A 24,709-nucleotide genomic window follows, 5' to 3' on the forward strand; every position below is an offset into this window, starting at 1 on the left:
CCAAATACCATATGTTAGCTTCAATCGTTACGGGAGACTGTTATAGGCAAACATTGGTCTATCTCTTCGAGAGTCAGAGAATGTGCAGCTGCAACCAGGAGTGCCTGCAGTGCTTCAACAACTTAGCGAAACTACTGAGTCCGTCTGAAAGATTTACAGTTGGGCAGATGACCTGGGGCTAGTGTTTGTATGGATCAATTATGTCAATTATAAACTAACGTAAATTGTGATTTGGTGTGATTCTAAATAGGTTTTATTTTTTTGTGTGTGTGACTTTCTCTCTTATTTCTTTTAACTTTTTTATTTTTTCAAATGTTTTTTTAATTTAAATTTAACATTTATTTAACTAGGCAAATTGTTATTTACAATGAGGGCCTACCTAGGAACTGTGGGTTAACTGCCTTGTTCAGGGGCAGAACGACATATTGTTTCATAGTTTGACGAAATGATGACTGACTCTTATCTTTACAGTGGAGTAAACATGAATGGCTTGTTTACCATTTGAATGTAACCCTAAATGTCTATAATCTCAACCCTAAACAGGCTTTTCTGGCTGGTCTACTAACAGTACTTAGTGATGAACCTGAAAGACATTATATTGTTCTACCTGTTGAATGGCATTGACTGGACTGTAACATTGTTGTGTACACTTGTTTTACAGGGTGGTTAAGAGAGATTAAAAATGATAAACCTTGCAAAGCATCACACTTTTTTTGTATTTCTCTAATAAGGAAAGCATTTGGAGCAAGAATGGTCTGTTTTCCCAAGCGTAACCAATAGCACACCATGAACAGGTGTTTCATGAAGATATACAATTAAATGCACACAGATCCATCCATTTTAAATGCTAATATAAGGATTAAATATTTAAGTAAAGATTTCCGGTGAAACATCACTGGCTCCTGTGGAGAAGATCAAGAAGGATCCACAACTCAAAGAAAGTACAAAACCCTTACTTATACATGATTTACCCATATAAAAGAAAGGTTGAAAGAAACCGGTATTGTTTAAATAGTTGGCTAATGCGAAAATTGTTGATTTAAAAATCTGCACTAATTTGTCTGTTGAACTATTATTCAGTAAGGGATACACACAAAGGAATAATACAACATTCATTAGGACATATTAAAATAAAAACAGACTGTTTCTCTTCATCATAGGGAATACAGTCAGAGGACTGATTGGACAATGAAAAATAAACCATTTCCAAGTGTCCTAAGTAAATCTGAACATTTCGTAAACAACAGTATAGAGGCTACAGTGGTGTGCGTACTGAAGTTACGATGGCTTCATGTTCTCTCTGTTGTATTTATACATATATTAATACGCATAAACCACCATGACAAATTGTAGCAAGACCAACAGCGTATCTGTTTTGCGTGAAACTGATTGAAACAGATTTGTTTTGTCAGTGTTGCCATTTTCTGGTAAAACAAAAAAAGGTAAACATCCATTGAACACATAACATATTACTGTAATATGATAAAGAATAATATGAAATAAACTTATTTTTTTTTAGACCTACGTAAATCTAAACTTCTATAAATTGGTTGGGGGGGTCGTATCTTTCCTTGGACACGATGTTACCAAATTCGGTGATTCACTTACCTATGGGGTGCAGCAAAACAGCGCGTAAAATGTCGAGTTATGTATTCCTCCAATTTGCCTTTCACTGTCTGTCAATTCTTGGGTATATAACCACTTGATTCTTCTGGAGAACAAGTTTGGAGGAAAGTGGTCCAGATCCAAGCAGCTGTACGAAAAAGAAAGGAAACATGGTCGTTGTCCCATAGTATTGACAAAGAAGCAATACTAATGGCTTATTATTGTCAGTGAATATGGTCAATATAGTTAAAAGCTTAGCAAAGATTTCCTGCACACAGAGAAAGTCACACACAATATAGGCGATCAATCCCTTATTCTTGTATTCCCTCCCAACGCAGGGAGTTCCACGGAAAAATGCAAAAAATGACAATGATCTGAAAACTTCACCGAGCGCAGCATGAAAACTTCACCGAAAGCGCTTAAACAAAGGGAACAAATTAATGGTTACTCACCTTTTATTTGGTAGTCACCCCTCCTGACAAAAGCGAAGGTAATTTACTCATTTTGGTACTTAATTTTTGGCCGCATTATCGTTTTCAATAATATTTATCCTGGTTTGACAGTGTAAGTGGAATGTTAGGTATGACTTTGGTATGAAATCAACGCACTACACTGGAAAACGAAGAAAAAAATATTTCAGGGAGGAGCCATTGGGTAACGTCAATCAACATACTTGGGGGCAGTGACTTTATTGAAATCTCCCCCCACGATTTTGAAAATACGGTACGGGGTTTCGATCCTACGGGAGACGATTTCAGAGAAGTCTTATCAAGAGAGGATTATTCGTTGAAGTTGCCTTTTGTTCTCTGGCTGTGCCACTTGAAATGACCAACGCAGTAAAATGTATTTAATTTTTTTAAACAGCTAAGATCACAGGATGACTTGTATTGCTTGGTGTGAAACTTGCTGTATTATAAAGCAAGTGGAATAGATGTGAATAGAAAGTTATGTGTGTTAAATGAGAACCCGTAGGCTACATTTCAAAAAGTAATAATAATAATAATAGGCCTAAAAGTATAATTCTGATATTATTGTTATAATTATCACAAAAATGTGCACAGACAATTAACAGTATCATTATTAACATATTATATTACTGTATATTTCCTCCTGAGGAATTTACATATTTCACTGAAGTAAGGTCGAATATACAGTACCAGTCAAATGTTTGGACACCTATTCACTTTAGTTTTTTTTCTTTATTTTGACTATTTTCTACATTGTAGAATAATAGTGAAGACAAACTATGAAATAACACACATGGAATCATGTAGTAACCAAAAAAGTGTTAAACAAATCAAAATATATTTTAGATTCTTCAAAGTAGCCACCCATTGCCTTGATGACAGCTTTGCACACTCTTGGCATTCTCTAAACCAGCTTCACATGGAATGCTTTTCTAACAGTCTTGAAGGAGTTCCCACATGCTGATCACTTGTTGGCTGCTTTTACTTCACTCTGTGGTCTAACTCATCCCAAACCATCTCAACAGGGTTGAGGTCGGGTGATTGTGGAGGCCAGGCCATATGATGCAGACCTTCATCACTCTCCTTCTTGGTCAAATAGCCCTTACATAGCCTGGAGATGTGTTGGGTCATTGTCCTGTTGAAAAAGTCCCACTAAGTGCAAACCAGATGGGATGTCATATCACTGCAGAATGCTGTGGTAGCCATGCTGGTTAAGTGTGCCTTGCATTCCGAATAAATACTGACAGTGTCACCAGCAAAGCACCCCCACACATCACACCTCCTCCTCCATGCATCACGGTGGGAACCACACATGCGGAGATCATCCGTTCACCTACTCTGCATCTCACAAAGACACAGCGGTTGGAACCAAAAATCCCAGATTTGGACTCATCAGACGAAAGGACAGAGTTCCACCGGTCTAATGTCCATTGTTCGTGTTTCTTGGCCCAAGTAAGTCTCTTCTTATTATTGGTGTCCTTTTAGTAGTTGTTTCTTTGCCGCAATTTGACCATGAAGGTCTGATCCATGCAATCTCCTATGAACAGTTGATTTTGAGATGCGTCTGTTACTTGAACTCTGTGAAGCTTTTATTTGGGCTGCAATTTCTGAGGCTGGTAAATATAATGAACTTATCCTCTGCAGCAGAGGAAACTCTGGGTCTTCCTTTCTGTGGCGGTCCTCATGAGAACCAGTTTCATCATAGCACTTGATGGTTTTTGAGACTGCATTTGAAGAAACTTTAAAAGATCTTGAAATGTTCCAGATTGATTGACCTTCATGTCTTAAAGTAATGATGGACTGTTGTTTCTCTTTGCTTATTTGAGCTGTTCTTACCATAATATGAACTTGGTCTTTTACCAAATAGTCTTCTGTATACCACCCCTACCTTGTCACAACACAACTGAATGGCTCACACGCATTAAGAAGGAAAGAAATTCCACAAATTAACTTATAACAAGGCACAGCTGTTAATTGAAATGCATTCCAGGTGACTACCTCATGAAGCTGGTTGAGAGAATGCCAAGCGTGTCCAAAGCTGTCAAGGCAAAAAGTGGTTACTGTGAAGAATCTCAAATCTGAAATATACTTTTGGTGATTCCATGATTCCATGTGTGTTATTTCATAGTTTTGAGGTCTTCACTATTATTCTACAATGTAGAAAGTAGTAAAAAATATAGGAAAAACCTGGATTGATTCAGTGTGTCCAAACTTTTGACTGGTACTGTAGGTCGAGCATGTCATTATGCATCTCAAGAGTGTCAAACTCCATGATGTAACCCTTTAGAGGTATGCTCAAATTCATAACATTTTTAAAAAGCTTTTTGTGAACATGTACTAGCATTCACATCCGACAATAGAATAGCTCCGTCTGTTGGTCAAACCCATGATTGCGATTGTTGGCCTTGGCGGTACAGGGTTTGTTTGCTCCTGAAAACGTGTTCCAAAAATTACAAGTGAAGTGTAGGCAACAACAAAAATGTGTGGGTAAAATAACAGCGTCGTAGTATTAACTCGCTCTGTTAACTATGGACACTTCCTTTAGGCAACTCTTGAGAGAACTATTCAGCGAGGAACTCTGTGCATCGTTGCCCTGCATCTGTCCAGAACACCTAGTCTTTCAAGCTTCATTGCCTCTGCGAGTTTGGACAACTGCCAGAGCAGGTTCGGGCAGAGAACACACCTTCCCCCTCGCTCTCAGGATCTTCAACCCACAAGTTTTTTTCATCCTAAATGCAAGGTTCTTAATGGAGTGAGATTTGTTTCTTTATTCTGTAAATATGTATGTTCTCAACATAACTCGCAAATAAAACTATGATCTGTGAATTATATTGGAATATTTCGTAAATCAAACCATACTCTGTAAATATGTACAAATATTTCACAGATATTCACAGCTCTTTAACGCAACAGATTCTGTGACAAAACTATCGTTCGAGTTGAACATGCAATGTAAACACATTGAACTTTCGATTTTTGCTCGGTACATGAACATTTAAGTGGAAAAGGAAATGTTGTGTACACTACGTCATCACACACTGATTTTTATCTGCAGCAAATCAGTTTGGTGGAAACACACCACGAGTGGGAAAATGTGCATCTTTTTTTATTTATGCGGATATTAGAATATTCACATGGAAATCTGTTGGTCTTGACAGTGGGGAATCCATCCTATATTCTATAAATCCTATAATCAATCCATATAGGGGAATCCATCCTGTCTGACTGTGCCCATCTTTTACACAATGAGCAAAACATCCCTTAAAATGATATGCTGAACCACACTAATGACATTTTATCATATTCTTAAGGTCAGCGTTTCCAAAACTCTAATCTGGGGACCCTAAGGGGTGCACATTTAGTTTTTGACTTCATTACACATCTGATTTAAATAATCAAATCTAGCTTTACGAGTTGATTATTTGAATCAGTTGTGTAGTCGTACTAGGGATTTTTTTATTTTATTTAATTTAAATGTCAAATTTGTCCACCCCTTGGTGTCCCCAGGAGTTTGGGAAATACCGCTATAGATCCTTTGCTGAGTCAGCAGTCAGATCAAACGACTCAGGAAGGGCCCGAAAGAAACGGGAGCTTGACTAGCGGGGAGATTCAGTAGGGTCCAAAAGCAGCTGGTCAGTGGTAAAACCAGCCAAGCGGGGTCCTGGTGCTAGGCCGACTCAGAATGGACCGCTCTGGGAACAGTAGGAATATAATAATAACATTGAGTTTGACGTCAACTGGGCAGCACACACCACTTGTTACACAGGACAAGGCATTTTGAAATAGCATCTTATTAAGCTATTTGATCAAACTTGTATAAAACAGGATTCACTCAATAAAAGGAGGCAAGAAAGAGGACCACATGCTGGAACCCAAGCCAATAGCACACAGTTGCTCTTCCTGACAACTTTTTTTTTAAACTACTTCCCGGTGTGTGTGGATGGATGACGGGGTGTGTGAATTGGTGCATGTATTGTTTCTGCACTTTTAATGTGCCATCATTGTGCAGTTTGACATATTCTGAAGGTTGATCAAGTCGTCACACTTTTGGTCATGTCGTACTTCAAAACATTGTCTTCCAAACAATTTTTTGGATTATCTTGAACCATCATCATAACATGACCTGTGCATTGGTACACAATTAAACTCTCACGTTATTATTGTCAGGTTAATACATTTTATCATATGAGTAGAATAACCTGGCCATTCTTTTAACTGGTAACATTGCCCATCCCCTCAGTGCAACACAATACAGAGGAATTGAACTGACATTAATCAGACACGGAATGCATGTATTGACAAGGAAACAACATTCATGTAGCTAAGGATGCACAACAAATGACTTGGCTAGCTAGCAAGCAAACCTACATGGAGCCGAAAAACATTTGATCAGATAATGTTACAATTTCTTACCTCCGCACCAGTCTAGAAAGAGTCCCTGAAAGATCACCAATACGGGATTTTAAAACTGAGAGGTGCTTCATAATTGACACATTCCTGAATAAACAACGAACTAGTTAAACTAACGTTAACTTTGGTTGTTCGCATAAACACCTGACGAGATCACCTGCTAGCTATCGGTAGTGTCCAACACTAGCTGCTTGGCTAGTGGGCTGATGTCGAAAGCCCACACTCCCATTGCATGCCCAAATGGTCGAATTTAACATGAATTCTAAAGCAATTTGTTGAATATTTCAACATAAACTCAGCAAAAAAATAAACGTCCCTTTTTCAGGACCCTGTCTTTCAAAGATAATTTGTAAAAATCCAAATAACTTCACAGATCTTAATTGTAAAGGGTTTAAACACTGTTTCCCATGCTTGTTCAATGAACCATAAACAATTAATGAACATGCACCTGTGGAACGGTCGTTAAGACACGAACAGCTTACAGATGGTAGGCAATTAAGGTAACAGTTATGAAAACGTAGGACACTAAGAGGCCTTTCTACAGACTGAAAAACACCAAAAGAAAGATGCCCAGGGTCCCTGCTCATCTGCGTAAACATGCTGCAAGGAGGCATGAGGACTGCAGATGTGGCCAGGGCAATAAATTGCCATGTCCATACTGTGAGACGCCTAAGACAGAGCTACAGGGAGACAGGATGGACAGCTGATCGTCCTCGCAGTGGCAGACCACATGTAACAACAACTGCACAGGATCGGTATATCCGAACATCACACCTACGGGACAGGTACAGGATGGCAACAACAACTGCCCGAGTTACACCAGGAACATACAAACCCTCCAACAGTACTCAGACTGTCCGCAATATTTTATTTAACTAGGCAAGTCAGTTAAGATATCTCTTCATTGATATGCCGTTCGTGGAAGCGTGTTTTTTCTCAAAACCCCCATGGAAAAATACCAGCAGCTGAGTTTTGCGCACCAATTTCAACGCAGGACACCGTGCCGACACTTGGCAAATGTAGTCTCTTATGGTCAATCTTCCAATGATATGCCTGCAAATACGTCACAATGCTCCAGACCCCTTGGGGAAACGATAGAAAGGGTAGGCTCATTCCTGTCGCATTCACAGCCATATAAGGAGATAATGCAAAACGTAGCCTCAGAAATCCTGTTCATTTCCTGGGTGCAGAAACATCTTGGTTTTGCCTGAAGCTTTTGTTCTAGGGCACTCACAGTGAAAATCTTTGCAGTTCTGGAAACGTCAGAGTGTTTTCTTTCCAAAGCTATCAATTCCATGCATAGTCGAGCATCTTTTCGTGACAAAATATTGCGCTTAAAACGGGCACGTCTTTTTATCCAAAAATGAAATACTGCCCCTAGAGTCTTAAGAGGTTTAATTAAGAACAAATTCTTATTTTCAATAACGGCCTAGGAACAGTGGGTTAACTGCCTGTTCAGGGGTAGAACGACAGATTTGTACCTTGTCAGCTCAGGGGTTTGAACTTGCAACCTTCTGGTTACTAGTCCAACACTCTAACCACTAGGCTACCCTGTCGCCCCAATAGGCTGAGAGAGGCTGGACTGAGAGCTTGTAGGTCCTCACCAGACATCACCGGCAACAGCGTCGCCCATGGGCACAAGCTCACTGTCGCTGGACAAGACAGGACTGGCAAAAAGAGCTCTTCACTGACGAGTTGCGGACTGAGCTTGTTGTCATTGCAGGCAATCCTCCTTCCTCATGTGGTACCCTTCCTGCAGGCTCATCCTGACATGACCCTCCAGCTTGACAATGCCACCAGCCATACTGCTCGTTCTGTGCGTGATTTCCTGCAAGACATGGCCATGGCCAGCGAAGAGCCCGGATCGCAATCCCATTGAGCACGTCTGGGACCTGTTGGATCGGAGGGTGAGGGCTAGGGCCATTCCCCCCAGAAATGTCCGGGAACTTGCAGGTTCCTTGGTGGAAGAGTGGGGTATCATCTTACAGCAAGAACTGGCAAATCGGGTGCAGTCCATGAGGAGGAAATGCACTGCAGCACTTAATGCAGCTGGTGGCCACACCAGATACTGACTGTTACTTTTGATTTTGACCCCCCTTTGTTCAGGGACACATTATTCCATTTCTGTTAGTCACATGTCTGTGGAACTTGTTCAGTTTATGTCGCAGTTGTTGAATCTTGTGTTCATTAAAAATATTTACGCATGTTAAGTTTGCTGAAAATGGGCCTCCCGGGTGGCGCAGTGGTTAAGGGCGCTGTACTGCAGCGCCAGCTGTGCCATCAGAGTCCCTGGGTTCGCTCTGTTGAAACCGGCCGCGACCAGGAGGTCTGTGGGGCGACGCACAATTGGCCTAGCGTCGTCCGGGTTAGGGAGGGCTTGGTCGGTAGGGATGTCCTTGTCTCATCGCGCACCAGCGACTCCTGTGGCGGGCCGGGCGCAGTGCGCGCTAACCAAGGTTGCCAGGTGCACGGTGTACCCTCCGACACATTGGTGCGGCTGGCTTCCGGGTTGGATGCGCGCTATGTTAAGAAGCAGTACGGCTGGTTGGGTTGTGTATCGGAGGACGCATGACTTTCAACCTTCGTCTCTCCCGAGCCCGTACGGGAGTTGTAGCGATGAGACAAGATAGTAGCTACTACAACAATTGGATACCACGAAATTGGGGAGAAAAAGGGGTAAAATTCGAAAAAAAAAGTTTGCTGAAAATAAACGCAGTTGACGGTGAGAGAGCGTTTCTTTTTAATTTAAGTTTAAGTTTAATTTGTTGGATAAATATACATTATACCGGTACGCACATTTCATGGTTGTTCTTTATTATGGATAAATGAAACACTTTGCTTCACTCTGCGTGTCACAGCCGACTCATTTGTGGATTGCAATACATTGACAGGTGGAATACAGATCCACAAGCACTTTTTGAATGTGCAAATTCCACCGTTGTCAATGTTAGGGATTTCTGAACAAATTGTCGTTTTATTTGTGAGCTATGTTGAATATATTTACGAATCGATTTATTCATGACTTATTGTGAACATTTGTTAAATCGTTTTACGTATTCACGGGTTATGGTTTAATTTATTTAACGTTTTACATATTCACAGATTGTTTATAGTGACATGTTTACATATTTACAGATATTTGTATTAATTCATAATCAGTTTTATTTGTGAGTTATGCTGAATATGCACAGATCGAGGTAGACATATTTACAGAATAAAGAAACACATCTCACTCCATAGTCCACAACTAGAAAACCAACGGCTGATACATTTGTAACCAATTCTCTCGTCAGAAAAAAACATTTTCCAATTACAAATATTTTGATGTCAGACAAAAGCAAGAGTCGAATCACTGCAGGCCACAGTTAGCATTGAGTTTCCAATTAGTTTTAATGTAAACACTAGTATAGTGCTGTCAAATGCACAGTAAACTACATCGTCATTTTTTGGAGTTGTGCAACCTAATGTAGCAGGTGTAAAATAAAATTGTTTGTGCAACAATGCGCTTATCCTGTAAGAATTTGTTTTAAACATGTCATACTTTATTTGCAGATAACATGCACAAATAATAATGAATTTATCTCCAAGCCTGCACTTTGGTTCGCAAGACACTGAAATGCATTGTTACCTTCATTAAGAATCATTATCAAAACAACAATAATGGAGCCTTATGTTTGTCAATAGCTGTCAATATAAGTCTCTTGTCCACATGATTCATACAAAGTCAGAATCTAGACTAAGAGAGAACATACAGTTCTCGGTTTACATACACTTAGGTTGGAGTCATTAAAACTAGTTTTTCAACCACTCTACAAATTTCTTGTTAACAAACTATAGTTTTGGCAAGTCGGTTAGGACATCTACTTTGTGCATGACACAAGTAATTCTTCCAACAATTGTTTACAGACAGATTATTTCACTTATAATTCACTGTATCACAATTCCAGTGGGTCAGAAGTTCACATAAACTAAGTTGACTGTGCCTTTAAACAGCTTGGAAAATTCCAGTAAATTATAGGCTAATTGACATCATTTGAGTCAATTGGAGGTGTACCTGTGGATGTATTTCAAGGCCTACCTTCAAACTCAGTGCCTCTTTGCTTGACATCATGGGAAAATCAAAAGAAATCAGCCAAGACCTCAGAAAAAAAAATTGTAGACCTCCACAAGTCTGGTTCAAACGTGGGGGTGCTTTGCTGCAGGTGGGATTAGTGCACTTCACACAATAGATGGCATCATGAGGAAGGAAAGATATGGATATATTGAAGCAACATCTCAAGACATCAGTCAGGAAGATAAAGCTTGGTCGCAAATGGGTCTTCCAAATGGACAATGACCCCAAGCATACTTCCAAAGTTGTGGCAAAATGGCTTAAGGATAACAAAGTCAAGGTATTGGAGAGGCCATCACAAAGCCCTGACCTCAAACCTATAGACAATTTGTGGGCAGAACTGAAAAAGTGTGCGTGAGTAAGGAGGCCTACAAACCTAACTCAGTTACACCAGCTCTGTCAGGAGGAATGGGCCCAAATTCACCCAACTTATTGTGGAAGGCTACCCAAAACGTTTGACCTAAGTTAAACAATTTAAAGGTAATGCTAACAAATACTAATTGAGTGTATGAAAACTTCTGACCCACTGGGAATGTGATGAAAGAAATAAAAAGCTGAAATAAATCATTCTCTATTATTCTGACATTTCATATTCTTAAGATAAAATGGTGATCCTAACTGACATAAAACAGGGAATTTTACTAGGATTAAATGTCAGAAATTGCGAAAAACTGAGTTTAAATGTATTTGGCTAAGGTGTATGTAAACTTCCGAATTCAACTGTACATAGAGAGAACATAAAAAGGCAGGTATCAGAACAACAAAATTGTTGCTTGAGTGGAATGAGAACAGCAAATGAGATTAGTAAAATACTTGACTGTCGACAGTCAATTGGTACAAGCATATTGCCTTGTGCCACTGCCTCTTAAGTGTTCACAATGAAACCTCTAATTTGTTTGAGGTCATAATATTGGTGATAAAAATCCCTAACATGAACATACAGTAGACATCTGATAAGCACACATTGAGCTAAAATAAGGTCAATTTCATAATGTTGACATAACACAATGCATGGAAACAAACGTAACCCTACTGATAATAAGAACAAGTATGCCTAAATAAGTCCACGTAGACCCAGTTTTTCTACCAATGGACTTGAGATTACACATGATTGGATTTGCCTTCCAAACGAAATACAACAGAATGAATTGGACATGTACTATACTATAAAATCCTTGATGTAGATGGGAGGGAGATAGGCTTTCAGTCTTCAGATGTTACTTTCATCCCCCAATTGGTCTGCATCCCCGAAACTGAAATGGTGTAAATGCCAAAGCACACCACATCTCAAGTGCTCAGCCTTGCATGTAGCATCAGCAAGGATCTCCTATGGACAAAGTAACGTTGTTCCCAGAAAAGTTTATGATTATCATTATCATGAGACCACAGGAGGTTGGTGGCGCCTTCATTTGGGAGGACGGGCTCGTGGTAATGGCTGGAGTGGAATTAGTGGAGTGGTATCAAACACATGGTTTCCAGGTGTTTGATGCCATTCCTGAAAATAAAAGAGAGGAGCTCAGATGCAAAAATGTAATTACCAACGTTTCGACAGCCAAGCTGTCTTCAAGATGCCATTCCGTCAGCTCAGTTCCGGGCCATTATTATGAGCCGCCCTCCCCTTAGCAGCCTCCTGTGCATGAGACGCAAACAAACCAAACAATCCCAGAAGGCAGTCCATGTGTTATCAAATGCACTTGGATTCCCATCTCGTCTAGGACGTCCATCCTTCTGTGTACCTTGCACTGATGTTGAGTGGTGAAGGAAATTCTTCTTTCTGGTAGTGTGTAATATAACGAGTTGCAGCAGCTTGAGGCGGCTCAGGGGCCCATGGTTTCCTGTTATTCGCAGGTTATTTTGCCATCAAAGCTGGATAGAGCGATGGCAAAGGCCTGCACCGCACACATGGGGTAGCTATAGTCCAGAGTGAAAGCATCATCTGCTACTCGTCCAAACTGCATCACAATATAGGCCTCTAGAAAAAGAAAAGAAATGATAACAATGTACACACAGTTATACGTTTAAATTTTTGCAACAAAAAAACTCCTTTGTGACTTTATTCAACCTTATTCACCTTATTTTGTTCTTGGAATTTCATCCACCGGTATTGTATATGATAGTTACTAGAAATAAGCAATATGTACACAATGTTATGATTGTGGATGATTTTTCGGTTTGAGGCTCTTCTCACCATCTTTGCTGTGGATGATCTGAAAGTTCTTGATGGAGGCCTGTGTGACCCTGCCGTTGAAGTTCAGCACATGTGACGCCGTGTCGTCGTTCCACGTGGGGGTCTTGTTGTGGAGTTCGATCAGATTGTCCATCTTTCTGTTCTGGAACTTCATCAGTAAACCGTTGTTGTCCTGAGGAAGAGGGATGTGGGAGAAACGCAGCAGTGTGGCTGGTCACATTAACAATATGGACAACGAGGAATGTTGCGGTGAAAGGAGACCATTCGATGTACTATGTGGCCTCCTACAAAAGATTGCTCATTCACCTTTAAAATCAGGACAATGGTGTTGTTCATCCTCATCCATAACACAAGCAGAATGACATCTGTAAAACAATTGTTTGCTTACGCTGCGAGGTCGGATGGGTACCCGTTCACTGTCCTTGCCCATTCCTGGGATGATGACGGTCAACCTTCTGGGGCCCTTTATTCCCAAGACATTAGTTTCCTGTCGACCAAAGGTCAGAGCGATATGCGGAAATAGGAATGACATTGTCATGGAAGTTGGGAGTCCACCATTTATCAATTTAACATAAGATTTTCTAATTATAATCTTATAATGAACATTCTTTGAAGTACCTATAGCCCCTTCAATAACCCTTTGTAACCCATTAAAGAGTCATTGAATGGCTCAACTATACAGAAATAATTTGCAGTTTGTTAACTACTTATAAAACCTTCATAAAGGGTACTTCAATGTCAAAGCCTTACATAAATGATGGCTGCTAGTTCTTGGCGAGCATTGGACATGTCTGGTAGAGCTCTGTCTGGATGCAGAGCATTGTCAAACACTGTGAACTTAGTGCCCATCATATTGGACCTATGGAGTGTAAATAATCAATCCATGAATGCAACGAGCTTATGAAATGCATGATTCCAGGTGTAATACTATGTATTTTATAGACAAGTTACAGTTTTGATCTATGACTATAGGTTACAGATACCTCAACTTTCCAATGAAATTTTCTCCACCCCTAGACAAGTCTGTTGGGTCAATGGAGATAAGGTAATTGGAGGTTGTGCTTTTCTTTCGTTTTCTCCCAGCCAGTAGAAAGACCTGTAAAAACACAGAATAAATCTCCTGGACAATGATTCCTCAAAAGCATATCATAACGTAAATCCACAACTTGGTTTTAAGCTCACGTTGGCTCCATCTCAGATTGATATTCATTTTGAAAACAAAACCTCAAAAGCGGTGTGTGACTCATCCGAAGCCACATTTGTGGGTTATAATACATTGACAGACAGAATAGAGATCCACAAACCCCTAAATTGGACCTCCGGGAGTGCCTCACCTTCTTTTCATTGTCGAGGTGGAGATAATATGTGGGGTACAAGCCTTTGTCCATGCCCCTCTTGTCCCGGGTCATCTTGCATTTGACCGTCACCCCCTGCTGGGCTGGCTGCAGGACAAACTCCTCCAGGCTGTCAAACTCAATGTCCGGGGATGGAGGCCTCTCCTCCTGGATGTGGGACAGAAAAAAAACTGGATTATCAGTAGGTTAATTTATACATGGCTCTATCTACATTTTCATCCTCTCTCTCTGCCGGTTTCTTAAATGCATTGGAGAAGGTCAGAGGGGAGAGACCTTAGACTTTCTTATCCAGCGTGGTTGATGAGGCAAGGAGTAATCTTTTTTGGAGCCCTGATCAGAAGAATTCAGCATTGTATACTCCACCCCACAAACCATCACTGTGCAGTAGCAACATTGTGACCTAGGTCACGATTCAATCCATAAACGCAGAAGTTCAGCACTATAGTGCGTTTGAAATGTAAAAGGTCACTTCTGATTGAACCGACATAGGCAGCATTTACAGTCCAATTGGTATTGTGCTATAGTGCTGAACTTATGCGATACGGATTGAATCGAGACCCTAGTCACTGAACGGGGACTGGCAGACACAAACCTACCTTCTTCTTCTTCCCTTTTCTCTTTTTCTTTTTTGTCCCTTTTTCTGCCTCGGAGTCAGAATCGTCACTCTCTGATGCTTTGGCTGATAGAAAAATAAAACATTAGGAAAACTGGCAGGAAGACACCCAAACACTTGGGCTGTATTTAATTAAAGCAGAACACACTTGCCTTTCTTTTTCTTCTTGTCTTTGTTCTTGTCTTTACCCTTGTCCTTGTCCTTGTCTCCCCCTGCTGCGAACATGGATGCCGGGTTGGCGTTCTCCTTCTTTTTTGATTTTGACTTGCTGGACTTGGTTTCTGGTTCACTGTCATCACTATCAGATTTGGCTGCTGGTTTTAGAGAATGCACTCCAGGTTATGATCATATCTCAGTGTACCTACAGTGCTGTAACATTATTGCAATGTGTTCTCTTCCAAAATGGGTGTGGGACACAAGTAATACATGACGATGGGTTAGAGATTGTCAGCCATCAAATCGATCATTATTTATCCCTAAAATTGCAGCGGTTTAAAATCAATACGTAAAGCTAGTGTTAACACTTACCTTTCTTCTTGCACTTGGAGTCTGACTTATCCTTATCCCCATTTACACAGAACAGAGAAGCCGGTTCCTTTTTCTTGGTGTCTTTCTTCGTTTTTTTGTCATACTCTTTGTCATCTGAAAAAAAGGCGCGAGGCAAAAATACACCTCTCAAGCGATGCCATTTTCTCACCAGTGCTATACAAAAAGAAGTTCTGAAACGTGTTTTGTATTTTTGTATACATATTTGCATTCTGTCTGGTGTGTAATGTGCAACAGCTTGTTTGGTGATGACAACGTAAGGCTGTGCGGGACTAGTGTTTCCTCTCACTCAACATTTCGCAAAGAAATCTCCTACCGAATCCTCTTAAACCAGGTCGTATTCTTGTTGTTTCAGTAACTCCTGCCCACCTTTCGCTTTGGATTTCTTCTCCATGCCATCTTTGTCAGAACCTTCTTTTGTGGTCTTTTTCTTTGCCTTCTTTTGTGGAGTCTCTTCCTCATCATCATCTTCTTCTGTATCTGAACCTTGAGCAGAAAAGGGGACTTTTTATTTATTTATTGGGTTTGAAATAAATGTTGATGCTTTAACATGCAGTTCCACGCAGAGCATCATCTCAGTTATATATTGCCGACTGCTTACCTTTCTTTTTCTTTGGCACACTTTTTGTTTTCTTCTTTGGCTCGTCTTTCTCTTTCCCTTTCACTTTTTCCTTTTCTGTTTTTTCTCCGTCTGGTTTCTTTTTCTTGACCTTTTTCCCACCTATTTGACAACAAAAAAAATGAATTGAGAGATGACCTCCAAAAGAAATGAATATACTTTTGAGCGATAGCCATATTAATTCATTACATTTGGATACTGCACACTATCTCAGATAGAAATGATTTATTTGTGGATCACCAGCATTTTGCCAATCATTTGCGTATGTCTCATTTGAAGATATGTCATTTAAGCTGTGCAGAGCAGTCCATACTTTGAACAGCAGGATTCTCTTCTCCAGACAGCTCTTCGCTCTTCTTGTTCTTGCTCTTTTTGGGCTTGGCATCGGCACCATTGGTGGCTGGGTTGGCTGACTCTGCCTTCTTCTTTGGCTTATAGAAAGCATTATCTGCAGGAAGAAGAGTCAGAGAGGAGACAAGGAGAGCGGGGCAGACACCGGAGAGAGATGACACAGCTGTGCAGTAAGGACAAAATCCTACGTTTAAGATCTACTGTATGTGCGTAACAGCCTTTTGCATGAACCATGCTTTTACACTGAGTGCACAAAACATTAAGAGCACCTGCTCTTTCCATGACAGACTGACCTGGTGAATCCAGTTGAAAGCTATGATCCCTTATTGATGTCACTTGTTAAATCCGCTTATATCAGTATAGATGAAAGGGAGGAAACAGGTTAAAGAAGAATTTTTAAGCCTTGAGACATGGATTGTGTATGTGTGCTATTCAACGGCTGAATGGGCAAGACAAATATTTAAGTGCCATTGAACAGGGCATGATAGTAGGTGCCAGGTGCACCGGTTTAAGTGTGTCAAGAACTGCAGCGCTGATGGGTTTTTCACACTCAACAGTTTACCGTTTGTATCAAGAATGGTCCACTACCCAAAGGACATCCAGACAACTTGACACAACTGTGGGAAGCATTGGAGTCAACATGGGCCAGCATCCCTGTGGAACACTTGACACTTTGTAGAGTCCATGCCCTGACGAATTGAGGCTGTTCTGGGGGCAAATATAACTCAATATTAGGAAGGTGTTCTTAATGTTTTGTACACTTAGCGTATGCCAATAGTAAATGTTGCAGGAGCATGAAGATTTTAGTGACTTACCATCCAAAAGACAGTAAGGTGCAAGCAGAAATGTATGGAGACAGAAACAAGTAAAGCACTGTACATTTCAAATCACACTTCTATAAACACAGTATACTTGATTATCCCATATTATATCTTTTTACTACTGTAAAAATCGATTCATTTTCAAAAAGGAAAGAGAGTGGCCAATTCAGTAATGTCTACATTTGGAACAGATAACAATCATTCTAATATTCTAGGTAATACTTTCTATATTATGTAACCTGCCCTTCTGACACAGTGACCTAACAATCAAGCATTAGTCACCTGCCTCAATCACAAACATGTCTTGTCACATCCAGTGTTAAAAAATAAAGTTACATTATTATAATGTAGCAGTAGGGATTTAGAGTAATAACCAGAGTCATATCAATTACACAAGGCTGCTGTGTGTGTGTGTGTGTGTGGGGGGGGGTTAGAAGTGTGCAGTTGGAAGTGCACCGACCAACCCAACTCTATTCAACACGCAAGCACATTCAGCTTTTCTCCGAATCAGTCTTATTCACTCGCTCTGGTATTATGTCAGTCAGCCTCCCACCACTACCAGCAATCTCTTTCATGTGACAACTGACCAGAAACCAACTATTACCACACCACAGCATCCCAAGAAAACTGGAATAAGGTCAGTCACTGTTATTCTGTTCATTTAAACGGACTGACGACGGAGTGCAGCGATGGATGGCCACAGTAATCCGATTAAGATGTGGCTCTATTTCTGTCCTCACCTCAGACCAGCTGCCACTAGCGGCCTGCAGACCAAGCGGTCATCATGGATTTTTTTCAAGAGAAATCTGAATATGTCCATCAAATAGATTGTTGGCTATTTCATGAATGACAGTCAACATTGACCCCCCCCCCCCCAACACACACACACACACACACACACCCTTTCCCACATCACAGCAAATATGTTACCTCACAAATGTACCAGAGCCTCATCACAGCCCAGTGGCCAATTCTACATAACCATCAATACGCAACAGACACCGACTCTGGCCTTGCGGTTAAAGTGCGATTGGAGGTGTAATAGTTCGATCGCTGGCCGAGTGATACCAATGGGACCCGATGCACCTCTGCTTGGCACTCTGCGTTAAAATTATAGATTGGGGGCCTTGTGATAGACTCGCATCCAGAGGGTGTCCTTTTTAACTGAAGCTGCCTCACGCTACGAAACAGGAGGCTCCCGTCCTACTCCGGTGAGCAAGGGCTACTCACGACGCACAACAGGCTGGGATAAACCAGCCACTTTAGAACTGTAACAATACCACAGCAGCATGCTCAATCACTCAACCGGTTTTCTATCCACTGAATTGTCTAGCAATGAAGAGGGTAAGTAATTTAACTTTAAGTCATCGTAAACACCATTACAGTATATCCGAATGAATCAAAATGCTATATGAGAAATGTTATTAACTGTATAGGACCCATCGCGAGTATTCCTTCTCTCCGGCGTCCCTTCGACAAGAAAAGCCCCTCAAAACAGTTTCGATAACGTTACCTTCTCTGCAGACATTGTGTGGCCAGTGACTTCAGCTCTAACAAACTACAGACTCCTCTTTTCCCTAAAAGTTTTTAGTTTAAAAAGAAGAGGGAGGGGGGAAATTCAACACAATGGAGATAATAAAGCGAGTGAGTAGCCTGGGACTCAATGGCTGGCAATCAGCAGAAAGTTGCTAATAGGATTTATGTGTAAAGTCATCAGCTCTTCAAAGGCAGAGACACGTCAACGGGACGAACCAACATGGCGGGGGAGGAGGTTTGTTAGAGGACAAACACAGGTCCGTTATACACATGTGGTAACGGACCCCCCCTGTGAATGTAATGGTCTATGTGACTCATTACTAACCAACTTTGACTCGGACACAACGCAGGAACTAAACGACACACACACACACACACACACACACACACACACACACACACACACACACACACACACACACACACACACACAAATAGACATGTAAAATGGACAACAAGTGTCTTAAAAATGTACGCAAAGGCACACCCTGCTGTAGGTATCTTTTTGTATTTTAAAACATGGTATGATTGTCTTTTACCTTATGTGGAGTGGACATATCTTGACTTTCTTGAGACCTGTGGAATCCATTTTTAAAAATCATGACACTTTTTAATAATTCATTTCTTCAGACATAGGTTTGGGCAAGACATAAATGACATTGAGATGCATTGAGCTGACATTATTTATTATTCGCGAAATAGTGTAAAGTATGTTCTACATGATGTATATCTGTAACATTGCACCCTCCTGAACACCTTGCAAAGAAGGGCATCTATTGGTAGATGGGTAAAATAAAATAAAAAAGCATACATTGAAAATCCCTTTGAGCACGGTGATGTTATTAATTACATTTTGGATGGTGTATCAATACACCCAGTCACTACAAAAACACGGGCATCCTTCCTAAGGAAGGAAAACCACTCAGGGATTTCACCATGAGGCCAATGGTGACTTTAAAACATTTACAGGATTGAATGGCTGTGATAGGATAAAACTGAAGATCGATCAACAATGTTATAGTTACTCCACAATACTAGCCTAATTGACAGTGTGAAAAGAAGGAAGCCTGTACAGAATAAAAATATTCTAAAACATGCATCATGTTTGCAGCAAAGCAAAAGCACTGAAGTAATACTGAAAAAAATGTGACAAAGCAATTACATTTTTGTCCCGAATACAAAGTATTATGTTTGGGGCAAATCCAATACAACACATTACTGAGTACCACTCTCCATATTTTCAAGCACAGTGGTGGCTGCAACATTAAAAAAAAATATTTTCACTTTGTCATTGTGGGGTATTGTTGGTAGATGGGGGAGAGAAAAATAATATATTTAATCCATTTTGAATTCAGGCTGTAACAGAACAACATTTGGAATAAGTCAAGGGGGTATGAATACTTTCTGAAGGCACTGTATATTAAGACATGCACCAAGATCTTACCGGTCGTCTGTCCAGACGTCTCTGAGGGTTTCCTTCCGGAGAGGCATGAGTGTCCTGAGGAGAGGGGTAGGAATCATAGAAGGAAAGTGGTTGTGTTCGAGGAGTGGATGGTTGTTCTGGACATGTGTCAAAAAGGAGGGAAGAACCCTTCTTAAGTACACATTTTTGTTTGTAAGCCTATGATTTCAAAATATGATCCCTTCATCAATGTAATACATTGATTTACAGTAAGTGTTTTTCAATTGAAATGGTGGTGCTTAATCTTAGTGGGCTCCCGAGTGGCGCAGCAGTCTAAAGGCACTGCATCTCAGTGCTAGAGGCGTCACTACAGACCCTGGTTTGATTCCAGGCTGTATCACAACCGGCCGTGATTGGGAGCCCCATAGGGCGGCGCACAATTGGCCCAACGTCGTCCGTGTTAGGGTTTGGCCGGGGTAGGCCGTCATTGTAAGTAAATAAGAATTTGTTCTTAACTGACTTGGCTAGTTAAATTTACAAAATCTTACTTTACATGTAAATAAAGTCACATGCATGTAGGCAGACAAACATAGGCAGGGATCTAAATTCAAATGTTTCATTGATGACACTGGTGCTCCCAATTAAACAATTTTTTTTTTTTTTTAAGTTAGGAGCACCATATGAAATTTAGGGGAACCAGAAATATATAAATGTATAAATCCAGTTCCCTTTCTTTCTGTGGCCCCAAATGTTTGGATATATTGGTAATGTTAGCTAGCCAATGAGGTAACATGACTGAACAAAGTGTAAACAAATGGTTAACGATGCGCTAGTAAGTTCAGAACTGCCCACGACATGGTTTATGAATGTAAAATGCGGTCTCGGGGTCCGCTATAGGAAGAAAGAAATGTTGCGCCATCAATTGTGGGCCAGGTCTTTTGACCTGATTTTGCTAGAAGCAAGCCGTTTTTCCTTGTAGTAATAGCGCAACCATGACGCTATCAAATATTTTTCTCTAGGGCACCCGGAAACCACGATACAGCAATGCCTTAGCATTACAACAATTATTATGTGTAATATTGCTTTCATAGTCGCACGGTGCTCCCAAAATACAACTCCTAGTCACACAGACAAATATTTCGTCACATATGCGACCAAATTGGTCGCACTTTAGAGCCCTCAACACAGGCATAAACACAAGCTCAGACTCACACATGCATGCACACACACGTATGTACCTTTGACTGGCTCCAAGTAGATGCTGATCATTGGATGGGCTCTGTGCTGTGGTCTCCCCTTAGCCCACCACTGTGTGACTGCCCACAGGGGTTCATACTGATCCTGGCTATGTGGGCTGGTCATATGACCACTTCACTAAGATGATTGTCTACAGAGAAACAGGTCCCCTCAACCTCACTAATCCACTCCACTCTATTCCACTGCACACTACTACTACTACCTCTTAATAGGATTGCCGACAGGATTTGGTCCACTCAACAACTCCACTAGTCCTCTCCACCACTACTTGTTAATCAGATTGCCAGCAGGGCAACCTGTCCCTTCCACTACCGCCCATCCCACCAGGACACGAAAAGACATCCTGCCCCCCCCCCCCCCCCCCCCCACACATTACGGTTTACCATAATCAGCTCTACACCATCTGGGGACTTTTCAATCCTTTTTAGAAGAAAGAGGGAGATCTGATAGGGTTGGATTGTCAACCTCTATTATAAGAGTTTCCCTAACCGGACCAGCATAAGAAAAAACCGATTCAACATACATTCTGGTATATGAACGAGAACCAGTGTGTGTTTACCATTGGTGGAGTAGTGGTGTTTCGTGATCGTGCAACAGTCACATGAAGAATAGTTGTAGTTCCTACTTTCTACCGCCAGATGCTGCTGAATATCAGTAGACCACAAGTGTTGCAGGCGCCAGTGAAAGCACATGGGGGCGCACATCAGATTTGAGAGATTCTGCACAATCATTTGAGTATACAGCCATTTTAATCGATTTTACGTTGCAGCTAGATGTTTTTATAAGCCTATTGCATGACGATAATGTGTCATTCATTGTAACAATGTGTACTTACATTGCGTTTCGGCTACACTAACTGTCGACTACCGTGTAACAACACAGGCTCTATTTTCACGATTTTCATTCGTTGTGCTATTTATATAGTCAACTGTGAAATTATTGGCACATTTGATAAAGATGAGCAAATATGACTGTATAAAATAAATAATACAAATACTGACTATTGTATGCTCTAAAGAAGTTGAACTTTATATATTTTTTTATACAATAACAATTGAGAGATTTTAAGTAATACTTTTATTCTTGGTTATATATATCTATATATATATATATTTTATACTAATGCAATTGCTCAGAGAGAGATTTTGTGAAGTAATACTTTTGTTCTCTCAAAAAGATTGAGGTCAAAATGATTGGCACCCCACTTTTCAATACTCTGGCACCCTCTCTCCTTGCTAGGATAATGAGGATGTAGATCAGTATTTGTATAATTTATTTCATACAGTCTTTTTTGCTCATCTTAATCAAGGATGCCAATACTTTCGGAGATGACTGTAAGTCAATATAATACTGACGATGAAGTAGTTGTAATAATGTGTTGCTCGTGGTAATATTATTCTTAGTAGTTTTAGCAGTATTCATAGCATAGTCAGTTGTGCTGTAGTTATGATAGTATCACTTGTACAGTATACAGCCCACAGGAGGCTGCCGAGGGGAGGACGGCTCATATGGTGTGAATGGAATGGTATCCAACACATGGAAACCATGTGTTTGATGAATTTGATACTATTCCATTGATTCCATTCAAGCCGTCACTATGAGCCTGTCCTCCCCAATTAAAGTGCCACCAACCTCCTGTGATTCAGCCCTTGCGGTATATAGTGCTGTAGGCCACACACAGTATACATCTGCAGACTGCACCTGTCTGTGTCTCAACAGTAAATCAGTATTCAAGCTATTGAATGAAAGACTCTCTTGCCTCTCCTCTGCGTATGCCCCATCACACTGGCCAGCCCGTTGCCTGTTGAAAGAAGTATAGACTAATAGCTTTGCTGGCATTTCTGTAAACCCTTGACAGTAACACAGCACTTGGCAGACGGCCTAAGGAAGGCCAATGACCTCAGGGCTGGGGAGAGGGTGTCAAGATTTTAAAGAGACAGTACACCAAGCTGACTGTAACTGAGGGATGTGGTGCTGTGTGTCTTCACAACAATTGTACGTATAGACCTACTGTTGTTATCAAATCAAGTGCATCACTACAACATGCTGAACGTGGTAGTTATGCATTTGGTGACAGGATGGGGGTAAATGTTGCATCCAGTAATGAAAAGACATCACAATAAATGCTAGTTAAAGCAACATTCTTAATACATTAACAATTGTAACAACAAAACAGAACAACATCAAAACACAGAACAAAATCAAAGGGTAGAAAAGGGGACACATTTTAAAGGTTGTGCAAACACTGAGCCGGGGGTGGGGGGAGATTACGTTAAGTTCCACTGTGGTGTCAGACGAAGGCCCTACAAATTGTCAAAGACTCCAGCCACCCAAGTCATAGAATGTCATAGACTCTGCTACCGCACGGCAAGTGGTACCGATGCACCAAGTCTGGAACCAAGAGGACCATGAACAGTGTCTACCCCAAAGCCATAACACTGCTAAATAATTAGTTAAATAGTCTGGGTAGCTATTTGGTTAACGTTCTTCATTTATCCTTTTTGCACAAACATTTTTGACTCATCACACACACTTCTGCTACAGTTTTATTATCTATCACTTTATTCCTAGTTATATGTACATATCTACCCTCCATTACCTCATACCCCTGCACATTGACTCAGTACTGGTACCCCGTGTATATAGCCAAGATATCGTTACTCATTGTGTATTTATTATTACGTGTTTTACTTTTTTATTATTTCTGTATTTTCTTTCTCCTCTGCGTTGTTGGGAATGCCCGTTGAGTAAGCATTTCACTGTTAATCTACACCTGTTGTTTACGAAGCATGTGACAAATAACATTTGATTTGGTTTGAAGCCAGCTAGTGGTAATACACCCACTCCAGAGGTGGCAGCAGTGACCTAGAGCTCAAGTTCCAGGTCTGAAGTGTCAAAATATTTCATTTTGCCACTTTACTGCTGACCCAGCAGGCAGCGTAGTTGAGGACACTGAACCCGGTGCACTGTAAAAGCCTGTTCAATGGTACACAGAGACAGAAATGCTGTAGCTCAGGAAGGGCAAACAATGAAGACGAAACAGGAAAATGTGGCCTAAATTAACCAGGCCCCGAGGGAGCTGCTGCTTCGAAAAGGGTTAAAGACAGGGACAATGGCAGGAGGTCTCTTTAGGGTTCACTATAAACAACATGACGTTCTACAACCATAAGAACCAGGCTCTCAGGGCACTATAATAGAATAATGATACACAACAAGACTCTCTGATCTACGATCGTTGTGCTTGGAGCATTTCTCATACACTAGGTTCCAATTCAACCACGAGACCTCCCTACCCCTCTATAGCCACTCCTGTAGCTCTGAAACGATTGGATGGGTGTAAGCTGTTTGGAAATCAGCAGTAGTGTATCATTTCGGAGCAAGCTGCCACATCCGTGGAGAATATATACCAGCCATGGTTGGCGGTACAT

General features: G+C 40.9%; 2 protein-coding genes across 9 annotated transcripts in view; both read right to left on the bottom strand.

Annotated features, from left to right (window-relative positions):
- Positions 1–2,223, bottom strand: part of tead3b (TEA domain family member 3 b) — a 38,156-nt gene extending 35,933 nt beyond the window's left edge. For 3 of the 6 annotated variants that reach the window (XM_029670944.2, XM_029670917.2, XM_029670928.2), the window contains exons 1-2: positions 2,058–2,223; positions 1,609–1,753 (exon numbers count right to left, since the gene is read on the bottom strand). The gene's annotated coding sequence lies outside the window, so the exon portion shown is untranslated. The remainder of the gene's footprint in view (positions 1–1,608; positions 1,754–2,057) is intronic. The other 3 variants (XM_029670961.2, XM_029670969.2, XM_029670952.2) reach the window with 1 other exon arrangement.
- A 7,630-nt stretch (positions 2,224–9,853) lies between these two features.
- On the bottom strand, positions 9,854–21,585 carry LOC115135858 (tubby-related protein 1-like). Of its 3 annotated transcripts, XM_029671006.2 has the most exons (15): positions 21,263–21,585; positions 20,067–20,120; positions 19,162–19,198; positions 16,228–16,345; positions 15,897–16,016; positions 15,665–15,781; positions 15,278–15,391; positions 14,902–15,063; positions 14,733–14,815; positions 14,116–14,283; positions 13,765–13,877; positions 13,532–13,640; positions 13,170–13,268; positions 12,782–12,953; positions 9,854–12,565 (listed from the first exon to the last, which is right to left on the bottom strand). In XM_029671006.2, exons 2-15 carry the CDS (start codon positions 20,111–20,113, stop codon positions 12,432–12,434), a joined length of 1,593 nt encoding a protein of 530 aa, XP_029526866.2. In that variant the 5' UTR covers positions 20,114–20,120; positions 21,263–21,585; the 3' UTR covers positions 9,854–12,431. The 3 variants fall into 3 exon arrangements, with proteins under 3 accessions (XP_029526866.2, XP_029526856.2, XP_029526876.2); XM_029670996.2 differs by lacking the exon at positions 21,263–21,585 and having other exon boundaries at positions 20,067–21,246; XM_029671016.2 differs by lacking the exons at positions 19,162–19,198; positions 20,067–20,120; positions 21,263–21,585 and adding an exon at positions 18,600–18,961.
- Positions 21,586–24,709: the final 3,124 nt, after the last annotated feature.

This window comes from Oncorhynchus nerka, linkage group LG2 (genome assembly GCF_034236695.1).
Source record: "Oncorhynchus nerka isolate Pitt River linkage group LG2, Oner_Uvic_2.0, whole genome shotgun sequence".
NCBI classification, from domain to species: Eukaryota; Metazoa; Chordata; class Actinopteri; order Salmoniformes; family Salmonidae; genus Oncorhynchus; species Oncorhynchus nerka.

Coding starts and splice junctions, on each gene's coding strand:
- LOC115135858 (XM_029670996.2), bottom strand. CDS start 20,143: ATGATTCCTACCCCTCTCCTCAGGACACTCATGCCTCTCCGGAAGGAA. Junction 15,064..15,277: donor CTCCAAGTGCAAGAAGAAAG/GTAAGTGTTAAC, acceptor CTCTAAAACCAG/CAGCCAAATCTGATAGTGAT. Junction 14,284..14,732: donor GAAAAGGGAAGAAGAAGAAG/GTAGGTTTGTGT, acceptor TCCCACATCCAG/GAGGAGAGGCCTCCATCCCC.